This window comes from Pelobates fuscus, chromosome 7 (genome assembly GCF_036172605.1).
Source record: "Pelobates fuscus isolate aPelFus1 chromosome 7, aPelFus1.pri, whole genome shotgun sequence".
NCBI classification, from domain to species: domain Eukaryota; kingdom Metazoa; phylum Chordata; class Amphibia; order Anura; family Pelobatidae; genus Pelobates; species Pelobates fuscus.
Window position 1 is genome coordinate 117,379,512 of NC_086323.1, and position 19,462 is coordinate 117,398,973.

General features: G+C 40.3%; 1 protein-coding gene across 1 annotated transcript in view; it reads left to right on the forward strand.

Moving 5' to 3' along the window:
* The first annotated feature begins 5,688 nt into the window (after window positions 1-5,688).
* RFT1 (RFT1 homolog) overlaps window positions 5,689-19,462 on the forward strand; it is a 31,995-nt gene continuing 18,221 nt past the window's right edge. Inside the window, exons 1-6 of the mRNA XM_063427446.1 lie at window positions 5,689-5,925; window positions 7,507-7,592; window positions 11,259-11,375; window positions 13,051-13,240; window positions 15,979-16,080; window positions 17,261-17,395. Coding sequence (XP_063283516.1) covers window positions 5,863-5,925; window positions 7,507-7,592; window positions 11,259-11,375; window positions 13,051-13,240; window positions 15,979-16,080; window positions 17,261-17,395 — 693 coding nt within the window. The 5' untranslated portion in view covers window positions 5,689-5,862. The remainder of the gene's footprint in view (window positions 5,926-7,506; window positions 7,593-11,258; window positions 11,376-13,050; window positions 13,241-15,978; window positions 16,081-17,260; window positions 17,396-19,462) is intronic.

Genomic DNA, 19,462 nt, shown 5'->3' on the forward strand with positions numbered 1-19,462 from the left:
GCATTATACATTATACTGCTCTAATTCACTCATATTTGTGTTCAGTAATGTCTCATGAGTACAAGAGTACCTTCCATATCCAGGTTTTATGGCGTTTTGGAAAGTTACAGGGTCAAATATAAGATTTGCCCATTTTTGCTTTTGCACATTGAAATCAGTCAGATTGGTTATGTTACCTTTGACACTGTATAGCAGCCCAATAATGAGAATTACCTCAATTATGACATATCATTCGAAAAAGTAGACAACCCACGTATTCAAAATGGGGTATGTCCAGTCTTTTTTAGTAGCCACTAAGACACAAATTCTGGCCAAAGTTCCTAATTAGTTGTTTTGCATGTTTTACACAAAAACTGCTCTTTCACTAGTGATATCATTGTTGTGATAACTCTTTTACTGTTTTGTAACACTCATATTTGTGTTAGGCGAAGTCTTCCGAGTACAACGCTAGCCAACATGTACAGGTTTTATTGTGTTTTGGAAAGTTACAGGGTTAAATATAGGTCTTGCAAATTAAATTATCTTTCTGCCTGGTTTGTCAGGAAGGTTCCTTACATTTTATTTAAAGGGACACTATAATCACCAAAACAATTTTAGCTTAATGAAGCAGTTTTGGTGTATAGATCATGCCCCTGCAGTCTCACTTCTCAATTCTCTGCCATTTAGGAGTTAAATCACTTTATTTATGAACTCTAGTCACACCTCCCTGCATGTGACTTGCACAGCCTCCCTAAACACTTCCTGTAAAGAGCCATCTACAGTTTGTCCTTCTTTTATTGCATGTTTTGTTTAATTTAGATTTTCTTATCCAATGCTATGTTAATAGCTTGCTAGACCCTACGGTAAATTACATCTGATTGAAAGTGAAACCAGTTTTTTTTTCAATGGGGACTGTGTCAATCATAGCCAGGGGAGATGTGACAAGGACTGCATAAACAGAAACTAAGTTATTTAACTGCTAAATGGCAGTGAATTGAGCAGTGAGAAGCTGCTGCAGTGAAGCATGATCTATACACTAAAACTGCGTCATTAAGCTAAAGTTGTTTAGGTGACTATAGCGTTCCTTTAATAAAATCATATAATTATGTACAACAGGTCATTTATATTAATATACAAATACAATAACTATGAAATTATATATATATATGTATATGTGTGTGTATATATATATATATATATATATATATATATATATATATCTATATATATATCTATATCTTTTAGGCATTTATAATTTTTTATTTACATTTTTCAGCATTGGCAGTCTGAACTTCAGACGACTATTCCGGCCATGTGATTGTGATTACAGCACGATCACATGGCCCATAAGGGCTGGATTTGCCCAGGGGGATTGCCTGAGTTGTCAGGCAGTCCCACTAAAGTGGATTGCCGGGGTAGGTAACTACAAGGTGACTCTGGGGCTGAAAGCCATTACAGCATTCTATGCCGCCGCAATGGCTTTTAAGCCCATTCAAATGTGGACAGCATGGAATGTTGTAATGATGTGAATGGGTTCAAGACACATTACTGATAGCATTATTGCTGTGTTATACTCTCAGACACACCAATAATATAAAGCTCCTAGAAAAGAGGCATGTTAGGATAGAAAAAAGGGGCAGTGGGATTTGAACCTGGTATAGGGACTTCCACTCCTAAATAGCAATACTTGGGAGGTATGTCAAAGTTGTTCTTCCACGTCCCCAACACGCCACTTCCTCTGTCTTCCCCTAGGCTGCTCTTGACTTTGGAGAAGCATTGGTTTGGTGGCCAGTAATAGGCAAAGAGCATCTTCTGACAAGGTAAGGCAGTGGTTGGAGGGTTATTAGGGTCTAGGGCAAAGTGGCCCCTTTTCTTCTCTCATTTCCAGTCCATATTACTTATTGTCCAAGTTCAAAGAATGGTGAAGCTGGCACTCTATCCAGCTTATTTTGTCCAGTCGTTTCCACAACCAATCCACCCAAAACTATATTGCATAAAGGACACTTTATGGCTACCCATACTCCTCTAGTGGACAAAATCCAAAGATTATCATAGGGGCTACTACGCCCATTCCTCCAGCAAACAAAACATGTACTATATGTTCTGGAAGTAGTCAGAACCAAAGTATTGTACCAATGTCATGATTCTTTGATGTCCAGTCATGGCAGCCAGAAACAGACCTAAAACTTGGTACAGCTATCCTTCTTATGATCCTCTATGCAGAAAGACCCATAGGATTATGTTAAAGCCTGCTCTGTCTATTCTAGGTCCAAAGATCCCCCTTCTTGATCTGCTGGATTATTGCAACCCCTTCAAATACCTTCTAGTTCCAAGTTACAGATCACTTTCAACTTTATTGTAGAATTACCTGCTTCCAAAAGTCATATCACTATAATGGTAGTGGTTGACAGGCTTACAAAAATGGCCAGTTTCCTCCGAGCAAAAGGGACACCTACTGCCAAACAGATGGCTGTATTATTTTATCAAAATATATTCAGTTTGCACTGAGTACCTAATTCCATTCTATCTGATAGAGGTCCTTAGCTCACGTCATTCTGTGACCTGCTACAAATTCAGATCCATCTCTCCGCTGCCTTCCATCCCCAGAAGAACTGTTAAACCGAGCAAACAAACCAGATGCTCAAACGATACCTACATTGCAATACCATGCACCTACAAAATGACTGGTGTGATTAATTGGCTAAAGAAGAATTTGCTAACACTACTCATACACACTGTTGTCTCCGCACTTCACCTTTCTATTCAGGGCTATCATCCTGTCATGCTCCCTGATCAACCCACCTCTTGCTCCATGCCTGATGCTGAACAACTTTTCCATAGAGGATTTCAACGCGGAAGAATTATCCTACAAGTAATGCACAACAAATATAAACACTATGCTGACAAGAAGCGTAAACCCGACCCCATCCACTAAGTTGGACAGAAGGTGTAGCTATCCACCAAACACTGTCCTGTCTTAGTCGGACGTTAGGACTAAATTACAGGGGTCTATATAAGATTGTCTCTATCCTTTCTCCCGTGACTGTACAGTTACAACTACCTCCCTCTTTACAAATCCATCCAGTGTTTCACGTCTCCTTACTGAAACACTATATGGACAACAGCTCACAATGACATTCTCCCTCTCCGGATCCTATGAAAGTCAATGGTAAGGAAGAATATGCAGTCACAAAGATCTTGGATTCCCGTGTCCATCATAAAAGCTTAGAATATTTCATCCTTTGGAAAGGCTACGTTCCAGAAGGACAGTCTTAGGATCCTGCTTCCAATGTACACACCCCAGGGCATGTCAGGGCAACTATTCTGATAGGTCCTTTCCCCAACACCTCCAGGGGATGTGTCTTTGAGGGATGGGTTGTTACACGATTTACCTCCAAGTCGTAACCGCCCAAATGTGTGATGACAAGGGGCAGGCTGCGACTTCCAGCCCGCTAAGCATCACTTCTCCTGGGCAACATATGATGCCAGGGAGACGTGTACCCTAAAATAGGTATTGTCCTGACAAAATTAGGATAGTTGGGAGACCTGGCATACTTAAGCTCAAATGTATAATTGTGCACATGATCCTGCTCATATATAAATCATGCACCTCCTTCTCCTGATAATGTGGCAATTGAGCAGCACTTAATTACAGATTGGCACTTAGCTTAGCAACATAATATAGAATGGTGGCAATCTAAACCTGGTGATCAGTGTTTACCAGGATGAAGGATAATGCAATTTCACCTGAGATGTAAAAATCAAATATACATCATTTATTTTGGCTGATTATCACACTCTAATTAAATAATATAAAGAGAAGTACATACTTTAAACATCCATGTGTAGTTAATTCTAATTACTGTTTAGCCTGGGAGCATATTTTGTGCAGGGTAATGATGATGGAGTGTATTATCAACCATTTACTCATGTTTCCTGATTTCATATTGGTAACAAGATACTATTAAGTAATTGCGGGAGTTAACAGGTATTACACATTTAAAATATGCAGAACTACACTGTACAAGCCTGTAACAGTATGGGCCACGTAAACATCACATGCTTGTGATAGAATAGACAAGCCTATAGAATAGCATGGCAGAATCTTTTGGTAACCTTTGATTTTTTTTACTCCTATAAAAGAAAATATACTTTTTAGAGAAAAAAATATAAAATTACTTATTTTGTCTTTTGCTTTTTGTTACGCTTGATATAACCATTATTGCATTTAGAGATGCACCCTGCCCTCTAGAGGATTTTTTTGTTAATGCCACTCGTGATGCAGAGGACTATACAGTGCAGAAAGTTATCAGGTTTATTGCAAAGTGAATGGATTAAAAACCCCTTTGGTCACCTACCTTGTTTCGGTGCCACTGTCCCTCGACGCTGGCATGGGCTCCGCCTCCGCTCCTCCATTGCCGTCAGCCAACGGGAGAGATCTAATGCGCATGTGCAGCAATGGCCCCGCTCGCATTAGTAATTCCCACGTAGGAAAGATAGACCTAGAGGTGGAGTTAACCCACAAAAGTAATTATGGCAATTTATTAAAATCTTAAATAATTGAGCTGAAGTGGTCTGGGTGCCTTTAAGGGTCAAAATAGCTAAACTAGCAAAATTCTATAAGTCAATATTGCTTTTACTTTAGATACTCTGGCCTTAAATTTGAAATTTACTTTGAATTTCCACTTTACTAGATAGACCTGCTTGTCTTTATAGCTGAACCCTTATTGGCTACAAAGTAACATAAACTGGGAATGAACAAACCCCAAGAACAATTTCCATTCAACTCATCATTTTTGTTAACTTAAAGGGAAACTATAGTGCCTTCCTGTCGGTCAAGGCCTCCCTTCCGCGGCACTGAAACTGAAGGGGTTAATAACTTGGGGCTGGCTCAGCTCTGCCCACACTCTTCCCCCAGCGACGTCCACGCTCTTCCCTGTGGGGATTTCGGCTACATAAAAACTGCAATAATTACATGCTCAGGGTTAAGGGTGATGGGAGTTGGCACCCAGACCACTTCAAGTGGAAAGAAGAAGCGCAGCCCGGAACTCTCATTCCAGATTGACCGATGACGCTGCTGGATGAGGAACCTAAAATATCTCAGTAGGAGCTGTGTTTCAAATTGAAAAGCTGCACATACAGACTCTAAGCACCATAACCACTTCAAATGTGTTGATTGTTCATAGTGCTTGGCCTTGGAGTAACCCTTTAAAGTACGTTAGACTAATAAATCATTTAAATACATTTTTCATGCTCTTAAAAGTGTTGCAAAGTTCTAAAAAAAAAAAGTGAGATAACTATGGGAACCAATTAATTCAGCAGAAACATTCCATTAATGATTATTCCAATTTCCACATATACAAATGTGCACCACTTTTCAGCGTAGGACACTTTGATGAATCTCCGCCTTGGTATCCTAACTCTGCTAACGCACTATAGAAGCCAATTAGAATGTAGTTCCATCCTCCGAACTAAAGGTGGCAGTAGTGAAGGCGCGTGGCACCATTCACTGCTCTGGATGACAGCGTCAGCCTTTGGCAGCTCCTACTTCCGCGATATGGTGTGAGGGCGTTACCATGGTTGCAGAGGAAGTGCTAGCCATTACTGGCAATGTTCTTGCATTAAACATAGGATGTGGTGCAAGTGGGCTCAAAAAGGAGACTGCGAGTATTGTTGTGTTGAAATAATAAACTCTTGTTCCGACAAGCCCGCGTTCTATGCTGTCTGTCGGTGGAAGTTCTGTTGGTTCCCCATTCTCTTTGCCCATAATCAAAATGGCGCTGCAGGAGTCATAGCAAGTTATGATCTTATAGAGTGATTTTTATACCTTGCGGTACCGGTGACCAGTGGCTACTTCTCCACACATTACATCTCATTATCGAGATGGCTTCCCGGGATGTCCTCTCAGACACCACTAAACTGGCTTCTTCTACAATGATCCTGCAGGTACCTGCTTCTAATGTGTCCATGGACTCAGTGTGAACACCCCCTGTTCTAGATTCAGTCACAGTTAACATATACACATATCAATTTAGTGTCCCTCATTGATATGTTTACATTATTGACACGTGGGGGATCTTTCTCTATTCGTTTATGGATGATTGCACTTTATATTCTCTCTAAATGAAGAAACTGCATAGCTCCTAAGTGTCTCTATTTAGGAGGGACCCAAATACCTCTGTCCATCGTTTATATTCTAATGTCCCTCTTTTCTAAGAGCCCCATATTGCTCAATAACGTGTCCTGCTTTGTCTATGGGAGTTATAGTGCATATCATTATTTTAGTACCACCGAAGCTAAAGTCCCCATTGTTGTAGCAGCAATGTTCTGAAAAGTACTAACTACACGTTTTTAATTGATTGTTTTGATATGTATAGTCTGTCCCTGCAGGATTTTTAAAGGGATACTATAGTCACCCAGACCACTTCAGCTCAACGAAGTGGTCTGGGTGCCAGGTTCCTCAGGTTTTAACCCTTCAGATGTAAACATAGCAGTTTCAGAGAAACTGCCATGTTTACATTGCAGGGTTACTCAAGCCTCCAGGGGCTGTCTTCCTGACAGCCGCTAGGGGCGCTTCTATGACGTTGGATGCGAAAATCGCATCCAGCAATCAGAACGTCCATAGGAAAGCATTGAGAAATGCTTTCCTATGGACTGTTTGAATGCGCACGTGGCTCTTGCCGCGCATGCGCATTCCGCTACACTCGGGAGCTGATGTCGGCAGGGGAGGAGAGGTCACCAGCGCCGAGGGAGCCCGGCGCTGGATTAAAGTAACTGAAGGGTTTTTAACCCCTTCAGTGCCAAGGGAGTGGGACCCTGAGGGTGGGAGGATTTAAGGATGATATAGTGTGAGGAAAATGAGTTCGTTTTCCTGACACTATAGTGATCCTTTAATGTAAACACTGCCTTTTCAGAGAAAACACAATGTTTACATTTCTGCTTAGGAACACCCCTAGTGGCAGTCACTCAGACTCTGGAGGGCCACTAGAGGTGCTTCCTTGGTCAGTGCTGCACAGTGTGCAACACTGATGTTCAGCGTCTCCATGCTATGCATGGATTCGCTGATGAACGTTCCTCATTGATTCAATGCATCTCTATAAGGAGATGCTGACTGGCGATTTGCCGCACATGCACAATAGCCACCCAATGCTTTCCTAAAATTGGCTAAGTTTGTCAATTTTGATGATCTCAACCAAGGAGTCAAAATGTGGCAGAGTCCGCCAGGATAAGTCACGTGTGGCGCTGGGCATAAGGTGTGTAAAATCTCCTTTTACCTTTCTAAAAATTATTTTCCAGATATAGTGTCAGGAATACATGTTTGTATTCCTGACATTGTAGTGTTCCTTTAATTGTTGTAAATTTAATGTTGTCTGCACGTCGTACTGTCCAGATGCCTAGCAAATGTATGATTATCTGCAACCAGGAACTCAACCTTCATTTAATATAAACCTAGCGCTGTCAGAGCCTGTCCTGATAATCTGCAGTAGATTTTCATTATGATTTATTCTCTCTGTTTTGTTTTTGCAGGTTCTCTTCCGTCTACTAACCTTCGGTTTAAATGCTTTCACATTGCGTTACGTCTCAAAAGAAATTATCGGCATTGTTAATGTTAGGTAAATATAGTCACTGCGTGATCTTATCGTGGCCAATTGTTTTGTGTAACTTTTTTTTTAACTCGGACTGTACATTTTGCATCTGTTATGTGTCACAATGGATCAACAATCATCCAAAATATATGGTTCTGTGGAATTACTTGTTATTGAATGAAATCCATAAGCAGACATCTCTGGTATGTACCTTTATTGTTTTACTGTGCAACCCCTCCCTGTAATCAGTGTAAGAATTTAATTTATTATACTGAATGCACTTTAATAATTACTCTAAGCACCATACACACAACAGCATGCTGCAGTGGTTATGATGCTATTAGCAAACTGTTTTACAATAAATGGCAGCTGAATGCTATTATTGCCGTGTACCCCCAGCCAGGGAATGAGCTCCTGTGCATAAAATAATAAAAGCTGCTTTGAGTCACACCTCCTATAGCTAGATAGCTAGGTAGTATTTGCAGCATTTTATACAATATAGCATGCTTGCACTATGACCACTTCAAAAAACACTATCATGGTCATGGTGCTTGGAGTAACCATTTAACATATGCTCTCTGGCAACATATGTATCATAAGACATGTGACTAGCTGCTCCAAGTTAAGTCAGAAATGAATTTGTTAAATAAACACCCTAAACAATATAATAACATGTGGGGGGGCGGAGCCTGACCAACGAACAGGGCAGACGTGCTCTGGACGAGCTCCCAAACACCAAGCACTAAAACGAGCATGAAACGGGATACTAAGTGCACACCCTCCCACAAGGGGACCCACTGGACTGGGGAGACCAGCCCGAACCTGGAGACACCAAATTCGATGTCCAGGGTAACCCGGGCACCGCATCGGCAGATCGGGGCCTACCGTGGGAGGCGGCGGAGAAAGGCGTCCGCTTTCCCGCCGGACGCACGCAGCTAACAGCGAGCTTGGTGAACTACCTCCCCCCCCCCCCCCTATGGACCGGTGGGGGATATCCCGGTCCCCGCCAACCGGAGCACCCCGAGCCCGGCACCTTCCGCAAGAGCCAGCGACACCTCCAAGCACCACGGGGGAAGGGGCATCCAAAATGGCGGAAGCACATAACTCGGCCACGCTAGCCAGACAGAGGCCTACCAAGTCGGACTACCCAATGCTGGACTTCCCGGCCGGGCAGTCAGCAGGGAGACCATCCAAGCGAGACAAGGCCCAGGTGGCAACTCAGCGAAGGCCCAGACCAATCGACGCCAACGCAGAGCTTGGAGCAGTTTGACAAAATCTGCAAAAGCTTCTGGACGACACTCTGCTCCAAGGGAATGACATACAGCCAAGTGGTGAGAGCGGTGGCAAGGCTGATCCGCCCGGACACCCGGCTATGTTCCTACAACCCACGGCCGCAAGCCCCCAGAACATTCTCCAGGCCTCTCAGAGACAAGAGACCGATAAACCGGGAAATGGCGCCAGGAGGCTCAGATATCAACGCTCACACACGCTGGAGTCTAGAACAAGCCACACGCGCAAGCAACCCACAGGACCAAGGCCTCAGACACCAGCATGGCGCACCTATGCCCCATGGGATTACAGCCTCCAGCCGGGTCACAAAACAAGACCACACCACACAGCCTACGGACAAAGCCAATTTCCAATGCGGTGACGCCATCAAGGTGATACCCGGCGGGGTAACGGCTTTGCTGCTGACAGGGGTTGGCTGAACTTTCCCTAGAGACTGCCATCTGACCAACCACCCTCTCCGACAACTAGATGAACAATCGATATGTCTTAAGTACCACGCATTGACTTTTATCTTTATAATTTACAGTATGAGTTTCCTTTTTGTTGCTATCTCTCAAACGATCACTAACCCTTTGCTATGTGAACCACAAGCAATATTATACGCGCTATCCGACTCAATCTAATGTGGCATTCTATGCATGCTTGTCAGTCACTAGGTGGCTGTTGGTCTACCTGCATGTTACCATGCTAGGAAATACTAATCTATACGCACCATCTCACACATAGAAGGGAGTGGAAGCTTGCAATATCCCTGTCTGCAATTTAACACAATATGGGCCTGTATACCCAAACATGACGGTCTTCCGACTACATACACAATACCTGTACCCCTAATAGGTTGCCAGCTACACATGCCAGGCGATCCAGTTACAGGGATAGACATATAATTGTAAGCAGATACACCTGCGCATACATGTTAATGCTGAAAGCTACTGCAAGCAGACTTCTATCTGCTCATGTATCAACCATTTATACTATATGTGAAGTCTATGTTAAACGAATTACACATTTAACGAACTCCTGTTAATCTTAACACTGAACGCTAGCTTGATCATTCCAGTACTAATATTGTTTTATTACCTACTCTTAATGTCAGCATATGTCCAGATCTTCACTGTTTTCTGTTGCCTGTTATACTGACATAAGCTGCAGTTTAACCATAACCTAAGCATGACACTTATAACAAAAAATGTGCAGATGTAACCTATGTCGATTACTGTCCGGCACCTGCTGTTGTGGCAGTGCCGGCATGTTTGTCATCACTATGCACGCCAAAATAAAGAATTTTAAATATAATAACATGTGCTGTCAGCATATGCTGGTTATGGTATTGGAAGATCCATCACCTCTGTCACCTTTGTTTCTATTGGATATAACTAGAGAGTTTGACTTCTGTTGACTCGTATGATTAATGCCTTTAAAATATAATTAAATCTACTGCCAAGTCAGACCTATATATCACCTAAACATCTGCATGCGGGTTTATTGGATGTTCCAGCATCTCCAATGAGAATGATGGTAGAACCAGGATTGATTGACATCTCAACCTCCTCCTGATTTCTGGGGAAGACACATATTTATAGGTTTACAGATTTATTAGGGAAATTAAGGTAGAGTCGACTGCTCGTCATTTTAAGCCCCTATTCTGTGTGACGTTATTTATGACGTGTGTGCTTTAGATGGCTTGCTTACAAGATTAGAAGTAGCGCCCTATTAAGCTATGTACACATGCACCTCTATTTGAATCCCATTTCTCTACTAAAAAACAACTGGCACAAACCAAAATTATTACTGTCACATTAAATAGTGCAACACAGAAGATCTAGTCCACAGGTTTTTGTGTCGAAAGTGGTTTTTCAATAAATTGCGTAGAACAATGCAGTATTGCAGTGAAAAAATGCAGAACACAAACAGTCCTGCCTTTTAATAGTAATATGACCATTTGTGCCAACCTGTTGTGTGCTAATATTTGTCACTGTGTTTTATAATGTTTTTTTTTCTCTTATTAACGTATGTGTTATTAGAATATGCATATCTTCTTTTATTAACTGTTTAGTCTATCTCCCCTAGTTTTGGTCTTTTGATTTCTGTATATTGTTTTTGTACTTGTGTGTTAATGTGGAAATTTAGGTCCAGTTTGACCTTGTGGAAGGTACAATTTGTTCCCACACTCTTCTTCTTAAATCACTGCTTTCCATATTGTCTTCAACTCATTACATTACTTTGAATAGTCGTACTCCAAGCATCCTGTTACATAGTTTAATTATTGATTAAGTTTAAAACATAATGTTACTGAGGCTGCTATTTATCAGTCATGTGGCAGCTTGTCAAAAAGAAACGGATGTCTTTTATATAAAAAAAAAAAGTTTAATGCTTTAATTCTGAGTTTTGATTATCTTTCAGGCTAACCCTGTTTTATACCACAGTGGTATTTCTTGCCCGAGAAGCTTTCCGTAGAGCTTGCCTCAGTCACTCGTCACAGCAAAGTTGGCGACACACAGTTCATCTCACCTGGCTGGCGTAAGAATTGTAAATTCATAAGTGAAAATAATTAGAGTATATAAAAAGAAAATTGCAACGACTAATCTGTATGGTGCTCTAAGACTGCACATATTATTTTTTATTCTTTATTTTACAACAGGCAAGAGCATATCAAAGCATCACAAATGTAACATGCACTTGCGTTTTTTTTGTTTTGTTTTTTTTAATTCTTTATTTTGTAGTGCATAAAGATATAACAGTGCGTATGTGGTACCCCGACGGCATTCCACACACTTTTCAATGACATTTATAACATTGGGGAAAATAGTAAAACTTGCACAATTTTATATTATTATGAAAGGTCAGCTCTATTACAAGTAGCTTAGATGTGTGTTCAATGCTTGAAACAAGAGAAAGTTAGGTAAAGTTATGCATCAAGATTGTCAAACAGTGGTTCCCTGAGACCTGTTAAGATTTGTAACTGTGCATTTTTAAGTGGTTTGGGTATTACCAAGGTTAACTGTTGAGGCATATGATGCTGACAAAACATACTATGAGAAGACTGGCAAAATAAAAATAACTGGCAGGCTATACATGTTACCTTAAACAATCTAGCCTGGGGTCGTATAACTATAGGTGATCATATTTTGCTAAGTAAGGTATGCTTAATAAAATAAAAGGAAAGCAAGTGCTTAAGTATTAATATAAAACATAAGTAAAGTCTAATGAGTAGTCAGGTGCGGTTCACCTCGTTCAGTATGATGTGGTAGGTATGTTAAGCTGTTAAGGTCCGATCATCTGCTGGCCACCCGGTGTTAGGCAGTCCCCTTATCATGGGTACTTCACCCAATGCCCTGGCTGGGCACCGCTCGGAGATAGCGTAGCTTAGCTAGGGTAAAAATAAAACAGTCTAGGAAAACCTCAAGTCGGCATATTCATCTTATGGAGTTCCAAGTTGGTGCCCCTTCTGGTTACAGGGTTTCAGTCCAGCATGGGCCGATTACCAGTAGTCAGGGCTTCATCCGATACCCGTTGTTGGTCTGCTCAGTGAGCCAGCATATAGCATGCTGCGCTACGTGGCGCTATGTGAGTGAGGCAAACTACTCCTCCGTCCCCCGTGTTTGCGTCCAATTTTTTAAAGGGTTACTCCAAGCGTGCGCTCTGAGCTGGGGACAGAGGGAATCTAAAAATAATTAAATATATTTATAATAATATATATATATATATGTGTGTAAATGTGGGGAGGGAGCAAATGGAGGTAAGGCAGATAAAGGCGTATCCTCCCTTTAAGATGATTATTTAATGTAATTCTACAATCGTTTCTTCCCTGCATAAGGTTTAGTATAACCCTTTAAGGGCCATCATAACAATATGTTTTTAAGAATCCTATTCCAAAATTGAAAGTTTTACATATATAATGATTGTAGGGCTTTACTGAGCTACCAGTGTCAAATAAGGAGGATAGCTCATGTTGTGATAATGACATGGAATTCCAAAATTGGTTAACATTTTTCATGTTATGCTCGGTTTTCTTTTAAATATATATTAAAGTATTTAATTGACATCACAATTAGGTTCAGTCCTAACACAGCAATGTCCCCCTTTAATGTTTTAAGTAATAGAAGCAAAGATCTGTTACTATATGGTTTAACAGTCAGATTTAATTATTTGATTTAATAATTTAGTGTACCGTACTTTCTCTGAAATGTTTTAGGGTTCCTCTGGGAATTGGTTGGTTTTTAGTCTTGGGTTGGATTTGGCTGCATGTCCTGGAGATTCCAAAATCAGAGGTTATCCCACATTACACCACAGGAGTTTTGGCATTTGGACTTTCTGCAGTAATAGAGCTTCTATCAGAACCATTCTGGGTCCTTGCTCAGGCACATCTCTTTATCCGGCTCAAGGTTGGTATTGAAAATTTGTTCAAAGGTACATCCGATACATCAGTTTAATCATTGAAAAAAATAGGATATGCAGTGTAGCTTATGAAATTCAGTTAAAGGGACACTATAGTCACCAAAGAAACTTTAGCTTTTTGAAGCCGTTTTGATGTATAGATCATATCTAGTATAGTGCTGTAAACTATCAGGCCTGGTGGCAATTTCCTCCCTGCTCAGCCCTCCCCTGGCAGTACTAACACTTCACATAAAACAGTAACACCTAGTGAAAAAGACTTGTAGCTCGTGTGTCAAAACTGATTAAAGGGACACTATTAGGCACCAATTCAGCTTTAGCTTAATGAAGCAGTTTGGGTGTATAGATCATGCCCCTGCAGTCTCACTACTCCATTTTGGAGTAAAAAATGTTTGTGCAGTCCTGGTCAAATCTCCATGCATGTGACTTACACAGCTTTTCTAAACACTTCCTATTAAGAGCCATCTTTAATCGTAATATGCCTACTCCAGCTTCTCTCTTCCAAAACTGCTGTTGTAGCCTGCATTGCTTCACACGTGTTCTGAATGTGGGGCATAGTGGTAGTTGTATGTCTGCGATATTGGCTAAAATCACTCACATCTTCTATCCATGGTCATAATGCGGCATCCAAGTGTTTGTAGCTCTTCACGGGGATTGTATAATCCTCGTCTGAGGATAGATGATCAAGGTTAGATGGAGAAAAGATGTCTGGTGCACATGCTCTTCAGATGAAAAGGATTCCTGGGGCAACACATATGCCATCTTAGTATCAGTCCTACTTGGACCTCTGGCCATATCATTCCCAATATCTCTGTGTCCCACAGCTGGTGAAGTTGTAAAACAGGTGACGCCTGCAGCTTCTTAGATCATCTCTGTATAGTGATAGGTATAAGACTGGATGTAAAAATGGCTAAATAAATCAATGTGTCACCTGTGGACAGAAGGACCTGTTAATCTGTTAGGCTAATGTATCCAGGTGAGGCATCTGGCAGTAACGACATCCATGTAAGATCTGTTGCTTCTTCTCAAACGTGTCAAGTCAGTTGTCTAGGCCAGCTTTGTTTTGTTTAACCATAGAGAGGGCCAATTTCATTGTATGTCTTCACCTTCATAGAAAGTGTTTGCACGGTGTCGTTGTGAATGCCTGGTCTTAGGTTGTGAAGAAAATCAAAAGGCTTCAGCTTGATTGCATGTATGGCAATTATGATGATGTGGTAGCTCTTAATAATATAATAATAGTATATAATAATAACAACAATAATAATATCAAAAGTATTTTTTTTATCAATAGGACCATAGTTGCTTTTCTTGAGATACTGATTCTCTTATTAACCAACTCAATTGTGCACATTTTAGATACCTTGAAGCAGAGCTTTAAATTTCAAGTCCTGTACTACTAGTCAGGCCATAAAAGATACTTGCAACTGCAAGCCTGGAGGATCCATGGTACATTCACCATGGGTAAAATTTCTACTTAGTCAGGACTACATTTTCACTCACCAAGGCTAGTGGCTAGAAGATATTTTGAATCCTTACTTGAAGGATAGACAACTCAGCTAAGCTTGCCAGGCATCAATCTTTGGACACTGCAATACATAGGGCATGTTTGTGCCAGCACTCTGATTGGTCCCCACTGTGTCACTGCAGTCCCCCACCAGGTACTCACATGGTTTTACATGTTTTGTAATGCCTGTTGTTCAACAAACCAATATTTACTTGTCCCTGCACTCAGTCTTGTCTAGTTTTTTTGTATACTTGGGAATAGTTATTCATCACTTTATCCAGTATCTGGTTGATGATTGACCAATATAATAAAAAAAAAAAATCAGGCTGCTTGGCATGTAGCTGTAAGGTTCAAGTTTGCTGTGGTCCCTCCTGGAGGTCCCTGGTGGCATGGAGAAGGGATGGACTTATTAGAAGCTTCAGGTCTGGACCCAAATCAAATACCAGGCAGCCTGTTCCTGTTACATAGTTGGTGATAATGTATCATATAAAGCAAGTTAATTTTGTTATGCTCTTGTATCAAATTTATTCAAAGTACTAGACAACCTACCGATTATTATTATATTTCTATAGCGCCAACAGATTCCATAGCTCTTTACAATGGTTGGACTAACAAACATGTAATTGTAACCAGACAAGTTTGACGCACAGAAACAGAGGGGTTGATAGCCCTGCTCAATTAGCTTACCTGCTAGAGGGTACTGGTACTGATACTAATGTAAATATATGTATCTCACAGAAATTAGAGACATAGTTGGCATGACGGCCTGTAAAAGGCCAACTCCAGAATCTTACAAGTGTCAGCTTACAGAAACGCGAAGTGATATTTCTCAAAACTCAAGTGTGATATTCTTTGCAGTATTAATAACCTAATAACACTTGTCATAATGTTTCAACCATTCTACTGGTACCACGGGTTGACGAATTCTCATAGTCGCTCTACAAATGTAATACAAATATAATATTGTGTTTCTGCTCCCCCCCACCCTTTTTCTCTTCTATATCCCACCTGCTGATAAGATGGAAAATAAACATTAACGCACAGAAATTTAAGTAAGATACAGTAAATATGCAATTTTTAGTAAATCTGTCTTTCAATTTTGAATTTAAATTTCATTTAAATTATACCATGTAAATGTACAGTTAAATTAATGAGAATTCTAAAATGTTATGATCTTATTTTTTAATCTGTATATAATGTTTTCTGTGTATGTCTTATTTCTAGGTTGTTGCTGAAAGCCTTGCAATAATTATCCGTTGCTCCATCACAGTAATATTGGTGCTTTTCTGTCCACACTGGGGATTGATCATTTTCTCACTGGCCCAGGTAAATTTGGAGACTATTTAAAGAATTTGTCATGTTAGACATGCTTCTAAATAATATTGATGACAAATTTACACATGCAGAGAGTTCACGTGGGTTATATTACTGTGAATAGATTACCTGGATATATAACCAGAGGTGATGTTATCAGAGAGATTTGAGAGAGTGCAAGGTACACAAAAATAAAACAAATCTGTACAAATCAGTTTATGATAAAAGTCAGACATTAACATTTCTTAAACAGCAAAAGGGAATTGAGGGACACTCAGAATATACATAAGTAGTGGTTCTGCCGTAAAGACTGAAATATATACAAAATACAGATTAGGGAACAGCGCAATACAGTTTTACATTCTACAAGGCTGCTTTAAATAACCTTTCTTGGCAAACAAGTATGGGGATTCAGTTACACCATATGGTCATATTGTGTTAAGCACGTCACTGTACCCCAATATCGGTGGGTCTTACAATAATTCCAACATGAGAGATTTGCAAGCTAACTGCAATACTTACTGCTGAAACTGCCTCTAGATTCTCTCCTCAATTTATGCTTTCCTGTGGTCGCCTCCAAAAGGGCACCTATAGTTGATGGGTGGGGTGCTCAGCCCAATAGGAATCTGATCTGGATGACAAGTCGTACACCGAAAAGAAGGGAATTGGGCATATGTTCATATCTAAGTAGTGGTGCTGTTATAAAAACCAAAATATATAACTAATATGGGGATTCAGTTACACCATGTGGTTGTATCATGTTAAGCCCACCACTGCGTCACTGTACCACATTGTCGGTGGGTCCTACACTAATTTCAACATAAGAGATTAATCAATGGAAAATTAGTGTAGGACCCATTGATATTGGAATAAGCCTGTAATGTAGTGATGGCCATATGGTGGCACTGAATCCCATATTGTTTGAGCTGCACTGACCAAGTAAAGGTCTGTCACGTGAAGCAGAAGCCCATAGCAAAGCAATGATTCCTCTATGAGGAGCATTAGATTGGACCATGCCAGATGACGCCATCAAAGGAGTTGCCCCTTTGTAATACTCACCCCAGTAATGTCAGTAGCTGTTATGGGTGAGGAAACCAGAAACTTTCCTTACAGAGATAATTGACAATTCTGCTTTCATCTTTCCTTCTGACTGATCCTTTCCTTATCCACCCCTGTGTTTTATCTGCCACAGATCATATATACAAGCATTCTTGCTCTGTGTTACATTCTTTATTTTGCACGATTCCTTGGCTCCCCAGAAGCAAAGAAGAAATCTTTCCCTTTTACAAAGATGAGAGATTTCTTTCCTCAATATTCAGCATCTCAGGTACCTGTACTCCAAGAAACGGCTTGCGCGCATGTGTGTGATTTATTTTTTTTGTAATTCAAGATCGCAAATGAATGAAACTTATTTATAATGCCATGTGTCAAAAGTAAAGTATTCTAAATGTCCACAACGACAGCATTAATAATCCAAGACTCCATTGTCCATGTCGCATATAAGTGCGTCAATACACAGCAATCAACTAACCCAATTGAATACTAAATATCTAAATTGGTGTCCTTTGTTATACTCTGACTGACCTCTTGTATTTACACCTGGCACGCTGAAATCCCTGGTCTCTTTCTCAGAAAGCTGTATTGGGCTGTGTGTACTTACAAGCTGTGCAAATGGAGTCACGGGTAATTTGTAGCAAATTCTAGGCAGTTGTCTTAGATCAGGCATTTGATACAAATCCAAATATCAAATGTATACATATATTGCTTTTAATTCTATATTTCGCAGATAGTCTTTTTTTTTTTTTTTTATGGATGTGGGATGACAGTGCCAATTTAAGTTAAAGGTATTTATTGTGTGTACATAGATTTGAAGAATTACAATTAAGGTATTTTTCTGAATGTTTTATGTTTATTTTGTAACATTTTATAACGTTTAAGTGTGGAAACAGTCCATAATATCTCTGAAAGTTCAATTGATGGAAATAATTTGCCAAATATGTAAATATTGCATTCATATACAGCCTCATGCTACATAAATACTTTTCAATATTCCATGCTGAATAACCTCTGGTTTATAATGCATCTGATTTTAAATTAAAAGAAAAAAAATGTTTGTTTTATAATATTTTTTAATTATATTATTTGTTTAAAAAATCATAAATTTTTTATCCAACCTGATATGAACTAGGCTTCATGTGAGGGAATATTGTCTGTAGGGCAGGGTTTCCCAATTAATTTTTCCCATGGAACCCTTTGACATAGTGTATCAACATCGTGGAACCCCCCTCCCGAAAAAATTTATAAATCTATTGCGCCGTTTTTTTTTTGTTTTGTTTTTTATGTGCCGGTGTGCGTATATCTGTGCTTGTATGTGCCAGTTGTATATCTGACACACAGATATACACACAGTGTGTGTGTATCTGTCAAGGTGAGTGTGTGTGCGTTTGTATGTGCCAGTGTGTATGAATCTGACACACAGATACACACAGTGGCACACAGATACACACACTGTGTGTCAAGGTGTGTGTATCTGTCAGTGTGTGTATGTATCTATCTGTGTGTCAAGGTGTGTGTGTATCTGTGTTTGTATGTGCCAGTGTATATGAATCTGACACACAGATACACACTGGCAGATAGTAGCATACAGATACACACACCTTGACACACAGTGTGTATCTGTGTGTGTGTGTGTGTATGTATCTGTGTCAAGGTGTGTGCGTCTGTTTCAAAGTCTGTGTATCTGTGTTTGTATGTGTCTGTGTATCAAGGTGTGTGTATCTGTGTTTGTATGTGCCAGTGTGTGTATCTCTGTGTCAGTGTGTATATATATCTGACACACAGCTATATACACACACTGGCACACAGATACACACTGACACACAGATACACACCCCTTGACTCACAAATACACACACACACACTCAGATACACACAGTGACATACACACACTTGCACCCACAGATACACACTGACACACTCAGATACACACACACAGGCACATACAAACACACTGATACATACTGGCACATACACACACACACACTTAGATGCACACAGTGACACATACACAAACCTTGACACAGATACACACTCTTTGACAGAAACACACACACTCACTGACATGCACACACACACTCTCACAGACCAACACACATACACTCTTTGACAGGCACACATACACTCTTTGACAGGCACACATACACTCTTTGACAGGCACACATACACTCTTTGACAGGCACACATACACTCTTTGACAGGCACACATACACTCTTTGACAGGCACACATACACTCTTTGACAGGCACACATACACTCTTTGACAGGCACACACACTCTTTGACAGGCACACATACACTCTTTGACAGGCACACATACACTCTTTGACATGCACACA